Source organism: Octopus bimaculoides, chromosome 17 (assembly GCF_001194135.2).
Source record: "Octopus bimaculoides isolate UCB-OBI-ISO-001 chromosome 17, ASM119413v2, whole genome shotgun sequence".
Lineage (NCBI taxonomy): Eukaryota > Metazoa > Mollusca > Cephalopoda > Octopoda > Octopodidae > Octopus > Octopus bimaculoides.
Genome location: NC_068997.1, coordinates 2,221,116 through 2,230,579, shown reverse-complemented (window position 1 = coordinate 2,230,579; position 9,464 = coordinate 2,221,116). Strand labels below are relative to the sequence as shown.

The window sequence follows — 9,464 nt, the reverse complement described above, 5'->3', positions numbered from 1 at the left end:
CCATGGCTCCGGGATCAGTCCCACTGCCTGGCACCTTGGGCAAGTGTCTTCTACTATATCCTTGGGCCGACCAAAGCCTTGTGAGTGGATTTGGTTGACAGAAACTGAAAGAAGCCCATTGTATATATGTATATGTGTGTGTGTGTGTCTGTGTTTGTCCCCTCAACATCGCTTGACAACTGATGCTGGTATGTTTACATCCCTGTAACTTAGTGGTTCGGCAAAAGAAACTGATAGAATAAGTACTAGGCTTACAAAGAATAAGTCCTGGGGTCGATTTGCTTGACTAAAAGCGGTGCTCCAGCATGGCCACAGTCAAATGACTGAAACAAAAGAGTAAAATTGTGTATATATATATATATATACACAAGAGAGAGAGAGGGAAAAATTTTCAGTCATTTTGTGTGACTCACTATCTGTGTCTGTTTCTCTGTGTTTGACTCTTCCTGTCTGTCTCACTATCTATTGGCCAATCCATACTCTATCTATTGCACACACACACACACACACAACATTACAATAGATGCCATTATTTCTCTGCAACACTGATAAATTTCTTCATCTTTATTTTTGTCTTTTTCTCCAGGCACAGAAATGCTATTTGCTGATAAGGACTGCTACTATAATCATACAGTCTTATTTCCGAGGCTATAAGGTAACCACACTCTCTTGTTTCTAACATTCCAATTTTACTTATCGAATCATTTCTTCAAATTTTCAACACTGAACTTTCATGGTGTAATTTTTAATATAAAAACAGACTTGTTTCAACCATGTTAGCCTCTCTTCAGCAAGACACATGTTCCTTTCTCTCTATCATATTTTATACTCCTATCATCTGGCACCAAGCCACCTCCCTCAATAGTACTCCCCCTACTACCTCAGTTGAGTTGTTCTTGTCTTTTGAATTAATTGGTGACCTCATTAGTGCTAGTTCCCTGTAAAAGGCACCAGTGCACTTTGTAAAGTGGTTGGCATTAGGAAAGAGCTTCCAGCTGTAGAAACCATGCCAGAGCTGACACTGGAGTTTGATGCAGCCCTCTGCCTCGTGGTTTCCTGTTTAACCATCCAACCAATGCCAGCATTGAAAATAGACACTTAATGATGTGATGAAGAAAACTCACCAGTTTGATTTTCTTCTACAGGACCAATGCTTTTGCTGTGAGGTGTATTTTTTAATTATTCTCCCCTTAGGTGCAAGAGTGGCTGTCTGGTAAGAAGTTTGCTTCCCAACCACATGGTTCCAGGTTCACTCCCACTGTATGGTACTTTGGGCAAGTGTCTTCTATTATTACTTTGGGCCAACCAAAGCTTTGTGCTCGGATTTGATAGATGAAAACTGAAAGAAACCTGTTGTGTGTGTGTGTCTCTGTTTGTCCCCCTCCCTCATCACTTGACAACCAGTGCTGGTGTGTTTACATCCCCTATAACTTAGCAGTTTGGCAAAAGAGACTAATAAAATAAGTGCTAGGTTTAAAAAGAAAATAAGTACTGGGGTTGATTAGATTGACTAAAATTCTCAAAGTCGTGTCCCAGCATGACTACAGTCTAATAGTTAAAGTCAAAAATAAAAGATATTTATCAAACTTACAATGTTTGATACAAACCTTCGGCAGGTCTATACCTTGCTACATAGATACTGATGCAGTCTACCTTCAAACTACAATAACTGATTGTTGTTTAACATTATTTAGTTTCTTTATTTTTACTTTCTTTCCCTCTTTAACCTCATGTTTTAGTCTCATCACAAATTTGTTCAGATGTTGAATTAGCAGCCTTATCAGAGCATTGGACAAAATAAACTAATCATTCTTTAGCATCTGTTTCCCATGCTGGTATGAGTTGGACCCATGTCAAGCATTGTGGAATTTATCCCAACACCTTATTTTGTGAGTTCAAATCTTATTGAGGTCAGCTTTCATTTTTTCACAGGAATAGAGAAATAAATCTACCAGGATTGGAGACTGGTGCCATCATTAGTGCCAGGCAGAATAATTGCAATAATTGTTCTGGTTGAAGGCAGTAAGCTGGGAGAATCAATAGCATACTCGGGCAAAATGTTTAGAGGCATTCCATCTGTCTTTGTGTTCTGAGTTCAAATTCTGCTAAGGTCAACTTTGCCTTTCATCCTTTTGGGGTTGATAAAATAAGTCCCATTTGAACAGTGGTGTCAATGAAATTGACTTACCCCAAACCCAAAATTACTGGCCTTGTGTCAAAATTTGAAATCAATATTTGTACTTGATCTTAATGATTTGAATTCAGCTCTTGCTATCATGACCTACATGGGTTAAAGGCTTAATTAATAACGTGATTTAACACCGCTATTTAGCCCCTTGGGTGCCTTTAGCAGAGTTCACACTGTTTTCAAGCATTGATACCAGGTCTCAAGTTTTAGGTACCCTCAAACTTGTCATGGAGACCCTGTAAATGATCCTGACACTAATACTTCACCTCAGGTCAAAAGATTAAAAAAAAACAATCTCCATACACTTTTGAAAATTATTCTGCAGTAAGGTGTATCACCTAATTATTCTCACATGTTTATTGTCATTACATCATTTTGCACAATGTTCAAATCATCCCCTAGAAATTGCTTATTGTTTGACCGAAGAACATATGACTTAATCTTGAAGGACAAACTTGCTGCTTTCTCTAAATCAAAACCTTCCTTCAAGATTTCATATTAATTTATATTTCAAACATCAAGTTAATAAGAACAAAGTTATTTTATTAAACTCTTCGTTGTTTTGATTGAAATGAAGGCAGTGTATTTCAATAGGAATATGGTAACAAAAGGGTTGAACATAGATGATAAGGTGCAGTATGATAATTGCTTTATCTCTCCCACTTTTATCCCTTCCTCCCATTAATTTTTACTTTTTATTCAATAAGCTCAACTAATTAATTAATTGCAGAGGTGCTGCTTTCACTAATTAGAGAGGTCTTGCTTTCGCTAATTACAGAGTTTTTTTCTTTCTCTTGTTAGGCGAGACAACTCTTAATGCAGCTCAGACATCACAAGCGTGTACTTTGGGCCGTTGCTGTAATACGGAAGTTCTACAAAGGATGGAAAGTTCGACGAGAATATAGAAATAAATTCAAAGCTATTGCTGGTCCAAAAATAATTCTTTTCTTTCAAGTGGCTTTAGTAAGTAGAACCTGAGAATTGGTTTGGTAATTTGCTTTTGTTTTCCATAATTTATATTTGTTTCCTTCTTTGCTAACATATTTTACTTGAAGTATCTGATCTTTTTTCAAAATATTTCCATCTCAGACTTAGATTTGAAGCAGTCTGGAAAATTTGAAATGCTCTTTACTATGCCATTTTCTAATGTTATCCTAGATATATATATCTAATGTTATCCTATACACTTACCTAATGTTGTCCCTAAATTAGTTAATGCTATTAATGCCAAGGATACAGTAAAGTCATGGGACTGCAGCATGGGCGATTGTGTAGTGAGGGAGCTCAACTGAACCAATGGTGCTTCTTACATTGATGCTGAGCAGAGGAATCATTGAAGATCAACAGTCAGGATCACCAAGCTCTATCAAGGGAGCAACTGCATCACATCCCTAGGGGCAGCGTCCATGGTTGTGTGATCAGCCAATGAAAAATTCTCTACGACTCAAGTCTCCAATTCAAATTCATAATAATGGAATTGGATGGCAACAGAAAGTGATGGGAATCAGTAAAAGCAGAAAAAAAAAGTGAAATTGATGAAGAATAACAGTGTGAGAAGGAAAAGATGTCAACGAGGGTGGAGGCTCTCCCCTCCTCTTAATTAAAATCTCCCAAATCACCTCATTAGGTGCTATCATGGACCATGACTTGTTTAATTACTTTTACTACTTGATTGTTAATCCTCAACTACCTGGCCCTTAATCCTAGCCATAGGGGGTTAACTCCAGTAATATGTTGAAGGTCCTACATATCTAATGACTAAGCTTCAGTTTTATGGAATGAAACAGATGAGAGTTATATAGCCACTGGATTAGATCCCAGTTCATCTCATCTAACTTCCCTGTATGATGGTACTAACTAACATTCTGCAATTTAATGTACTGCTTCAAAGAATGATTCATCTGAAGTGGATTAGAACCCACGAACAACAAGTTGGTGGTCCATCACCTCATGTAATGAACCATTTATTCAGATCACATCTCAAAAACAAAGCTTCTGTAGCCTGATAGCCATTTTGATGGAGTTTGTGTGGCCACCCCTTCAGAAGATGGTGTTTAAGTAGGGAGACTCTATTTTATCACCTGACTTACTGGAAATAACAGTACAATTCCCCTCAAATCGCAATCTAAGGGTGATACTAGGTGTATTGCTCTTTAGAAAAAAGACTGGGAGTAGGGGTCATTACTGGAATACTTGACCATAGGTCAGCTCAGTTAAGGCTGATCTGAGGCTGACCAACAAGTTGTAGCCTCTACTTAAGGCTACCCTATAAGCGCATTATGAACTAGAGATTTTCATTGGTTGATATTATTTTCTGACATCTAATAGAAAGTAAATCCAAAGACACAGTCTTCAGCATTGTAATACTCTTCTTTTTCATTCTGAAGTGCCTAATGGTAGTTAAAAGGAGTTTTGAATAATCTAAAGACATTGTCTTCAGTGACTTCATATTCAGATTAAATACATAGAAATATTTTTGCTCATGTTTCCTTTTCCTTCTTGAATTCTTCCAGAGGAAAAAATTCCTGCTCACTCTGCGAGGCCGTTTACCATCAATGTCACCAATATCAGAAGAATGGCCAAAATGTTCAAACATGTTTAAACCAGTTTCAGAAGAATTGAGGAAGATCTTTCATCGATGGCGGGTGTGTGTTATAAAATTCATGGTTTTATGTTTGTTTTTAGGATTAACAAGAAGTAGTTCCTTAAAACACACACAAACAAGCAAACAAAAAAATAGTTTGTAGCAGGGACTTGATCAATAACCCTGTGTAACAAACTTTTTTTTTATTTTTGTCTTTGGTCAGTGAGTGTTATCTCCAATTTGCTTCTATTTAGAAAGCAAACTAAATGACTACTATTTCCTTGAAACTTTGCTTCCAACCATTTTACAGTGTCTACTGGGTGTTTTTATCATACCACCAGCACTGGTGAGATTGCTATTCAGCTAGTAAGAAAATCGACTTGTGAAATTATCAACATATTCTATATAATGAGATCACATGAATCAATGAAATTTGCTTTCATCTTGTTATTTGATCTTCTAATCAGTAAAAGAAGCAGATTTTGTTAAAGAAAGTTTCTGTTGTTATGAAAATAAGGAAGATATTTATCATAAAATAGTTTCTGTATAGTCATTGGGTCTCTGAATGCAGCAACCATATTTTCTACACAAAATCTTTATTACTTTTAAAACCAGGACTGCAAAAATCAGTGAGTTAACTTCTATTTCCTTTGTTAAACCTTCTCAATATAACCACTATCATATCTCAACTCATTAACCTCTTATATTCTTTAAAATAAAGACATGATACAAGAGGAGAGTTCCCACAATAACATTTGCATTCTTCAATATCGCAGTCAAACAAGGCAATCTATAGGTTCACTTTTCCTGCTAGATATAACAGCCACAAATCTTCCTTAACTTTACCTTCTTTAAAGCCCCTGCCCCTCTCAAAATTCCTTGTCTTGCAAGTTACTTGGTGATCCTGCTGGTGCTGGTAAAAAGGTATCCAGTCAACACTGCGAAGTGGTTGGCCTTTGGAAGAGCATCCAGCTGTAAAAACCATGTCAAAATTGACCTTAGTCCCCGATCCCCGAATTTGTAGGCTCTGTGCCAAAATTTGAAATCAGCATTATTATCAATAATTTACAGTCATGCATTCCTCTTAATGGCTGTTCTCTCTCTAAACCAAATTACACCGATTGGAACCAGAAGCTTTTTATGGTGTCCCCTCCACTGACCACGTCACTAAATTAATATGCAATTCATCACATTTGTCTTACAATGGTCCCATAGTAGATATCAGTAATGTACTGTGGTTCAAGTCACTGTCTCCCAACTATTCACTGATGCAGGGGTTTAACTGTGATGCTTTCTACGTTTCAGTGTCGAAAATATCGAGAAAAATTAGATGTGATGACCCAGAATAAAATGAAAGAAAAAGTTATTGCAGGTGACATATTTAAAGGCAGAAAGGTCACTTACCCACCAAGGTTAGTGTCGCATTCTTCAATGTCTCTCTTATCACTGTGTGTTTCTCTCGATATTATATATGATGGTCTTCTTTCAGTTTTCATTTGAGTGGATTTGGTAGATGGAAACTGAAAGAAACCCACCATATTTGTATGTATGCATATTTTTATGTGTCTTCATATCATATGATTGTTTTAAATAAGCATTCCGATCCTAAGTGTGATGTTGTCCCTTTCTAATCTTTCATGGAAAGCATGTCTGGCTATGGGGGAATATTACCTTGCTTGGAAACAGGTGAGGGTTGACAACAGGAAAGGCATCCAGCCACAGAAAAATCTGCCTCAATGAATTCTGTCTAGCACATGCAAGCAGGACAAAGTGAACATTAAAAGATGATGATGATATATGAGTAAGCCATCATCATCATCATCATTTTGGTGGCAAGCTGGCAGAATCGCTGGTATGCTGGGCAAAATGTTTAGTTGCATCTCGTCCATCTTTATATTCTGAGTTCAAATTCTACTGAGGTCAACTTTGCCTTTCATCCTTTTGGAGTTAATAAATTAAGTACAAGTGAAACACTGGAGTCAATGTAATCGACTCGTCTCCTTCTCCCCAAATTTCAAGCCTTGTGCCTTTAGGAGAAAAGACTTATTATTATTATTATTATTATTATTATTATTATTATGGTGGCCAGGTGGCAGAATCATTAGCACACCAGGCAAAATGTTTAGTGGCATTTCATCAGTCTTTACATTCTGAGTTCAAATTCTACTGGGGGTCAAGTTTTCGTTTCATCCTTTGGGGTTGATTAAATAAGTACCAGTTGAGCAATGTAATCAACTTACTCCCCAATCCTCGAATTTGCAGGCCTTGTGCCAAAATTTGAAATCAGCATTATTATCATCACCATCATCATCATCAATATTATTATTATTATTACTATTATTATTAGTGTGCCACACCCCTTTAAAGGGGACTACTTAAACCTCCGCAGTCATATGAAATGGAAGAAGATGTACGACCACACGAATGACCAGAACTTAATCTTTGCAGATATGGTACTGAAAGTGAACCGAGCCAATGGCAAGGTGAGTTCTTAACGTATTCCTATGCCATACTGACTCGCACATACATACATACATACAAAGGCATCTGAGCAGAATCATGCAGATCCTATATTAAACACTGACAAATCCTTCTACCACTGAACAGTATCCCACTGTATCCTCTAACTACACATGCTTTCTCATCCCTGTTATCTCTACCTCACTCCTACTTACAACTGTCAAAGCAAGACATTCCACTTGGTTATTCTTAGTTTTCAGTCATGGTGAAATGCTTCTGGCAGACAAGCCAGGGAATAACTGATAGAATAAATACTCTTGTAGTTTTTTTCCTGGTGTCAGTTATTACAGACGGTGGCCATGCTGGGATGCCACTTTCAAGGCTCTGTTAAATCAAAACCAATAACTAAGTACGTGTTTCAGGGGTCTTTTTGGTGAATGAATAATTTCTGTTTTTAGAGTTATCTCCCATGAAAATGTAACGGTTATGTGGGAATTTTACATTGCACACACACACTACGTTGTACATGCTCATACACACACACACACACTAACAGCACACAATCATGAGAGCGTGCACATACACACATAGTGGGATCACTCAGTTGCAAATAGCAGTTTTGTTCTATCATCTTTAAAAATGGATGTAAACATGACTACCTAATTGTAAATATGGTGAGAAAGACATGAAGGCCATGGTTAGATTGTGAGTAGAACAATGTAACAACTTTCGAATTAGGGTTAACAGTTGCAGGTGTACATACAATCTTGGGTAAGGATGGCTAACACAATTCTACATACTTCTCACTTCATCTAGGAAAGTTACCTGAGAAGCAATGTTGTCCTATCCAGGAGAGAGTATCTCAAATTCAGTCCTACTGTGTGGCACCTTAGTCTTCCAATATATTTATTTCTTTATCGCCCACAAGGGGCTAAACATAAACGGGACAACAAGGACCATTTTCATTATAACACACATTTCTAGAGTCATCCTTTGTATTTCAGTGACCCCGAAGTGAGGTCACAGGTCAAATGTCAATGAACCACTCCAAGGATTTCCCCAGTAAATTATTTGTGTGTTTGTTTCTAGATGATGCAACAGTTGTTTGTAATGAGCACTGAAGCCATCCTGTCAATTGACCAACGGACTATGACACTCAAGTACCGCATCCCTCTAGCACAGATCGACAAAATCTCAACAAGCCCCTATAATGATAGGCTCATGGTTTTCCATATAAAAAAGGTATGATATTTACATTTTATGTATTGCTTATTGCTCATAAACTTGTCTTTCCATATCAATGTGGGTTTGATGAGTTTACAAACTCAAACTCTTGTGAGGTAAATATTTGACGCATGTATAAACTGAAACTATGTATAATATAATATAATCCAGCCGTTTTTTTATTTTACCTGTGGTTGGACCCTCGTACCCATTTGATGTTTAAAATTCTCAAATATTTTCATAATTAAATATCATTAGGAAATGTCTAAGAATAAATTGTTAAAGCATTTTGTATAATGTAGAAGTATAACCAATTCAATGCAGATAAATTTTAACATCAAAATCTTACATGGACCCCCCCACCTCACCCCCAAGGATCATATGGACCTTGGCTGAGATCACTGACATAATCAATGGAGGTGGGGGTTGATATATGGACAGATTTCAAACAGTGATTGATTAGCATGGTTTGACATGTTTACAAATTTCCATATAATTGTGTATTATAATGGAGTTGATGATTGTGTAACTGTATGGAAGGAACAGACTATAGAAAGTACATGTGATGCTGGATGCCGCTGGAGAGACACTAGGTGAGTATGAGCCATTCAGATGTGTTGGGTGACCTTAACATCAAAGGTGGAGCACAACTCAGGGGAGAAAGAGAAGAAGTATATGCCTAAGTGAAACATCATCATCATCATCATCATCATCGTTTAACGTCCGCTTTCCATGCTAGCATGGGTTGGACGATTTGACTGAGGACTGGCGAACCAGATGGCTGCACCAGGCTCCAATCTGATCCGGCAGAGTTTCTACAGCTGGATGCCCTTCCTAACACCAACCACTCCAAGAGTGTAGTGGGTGCTTTTAAATGCCACCGGCACGTGGGCCATTCAGGTGGTACTGGCAATGGCCACGCTCAAATGGTGTTTTTTACGTGCCACCTGCACAGGAGCCAGTCCAGCGGCACTAGCAATGACCACACACACACAGATGTGTATATAT

General features: G+C 37.6%; 1 protein-coding gene across 1 annotated transcript in view; it reads left to right on the top strand.

Annotated features, from left to right (window-relative positions):
* Nucleotides 1-9,464, top strand: part of LOC106882585 (unconventional myosin-Ia) — a 354,036-nt gene that overhangs the window by 340,223 nt on the left and 4,349 nt on the right. The window contains exons 25-30 of the mRNA XM_052974157.1: nucleotides 587-655; nucleotides 2,990-3,151; nucleotides 4,702-4,833; nucleotides 6,078-6,184; nucleotides 7,120-7,255; nucleotides 8,322-8,474. Of these exons, the coding sequence (XP_052830117.1) occupies nucleotides 587-655; nucleotides 2,990-3,151; nucleotides 4,702-4,833; nucleotides 6,078-6,184; nucleotides 7,120-7,255; nucleotides 8,322-8,474 (759 nt within the window). The remainder of the gene's footprint in view (nucleotides 1-586; nucleotides 656-2,989; nucleotides 3,152-4,701; nucleotides 4,834-6,077; nucleotides 6,185-7,119; nucleotides 7,256-8,321; nucleotides 8,475-9,464) is intronic.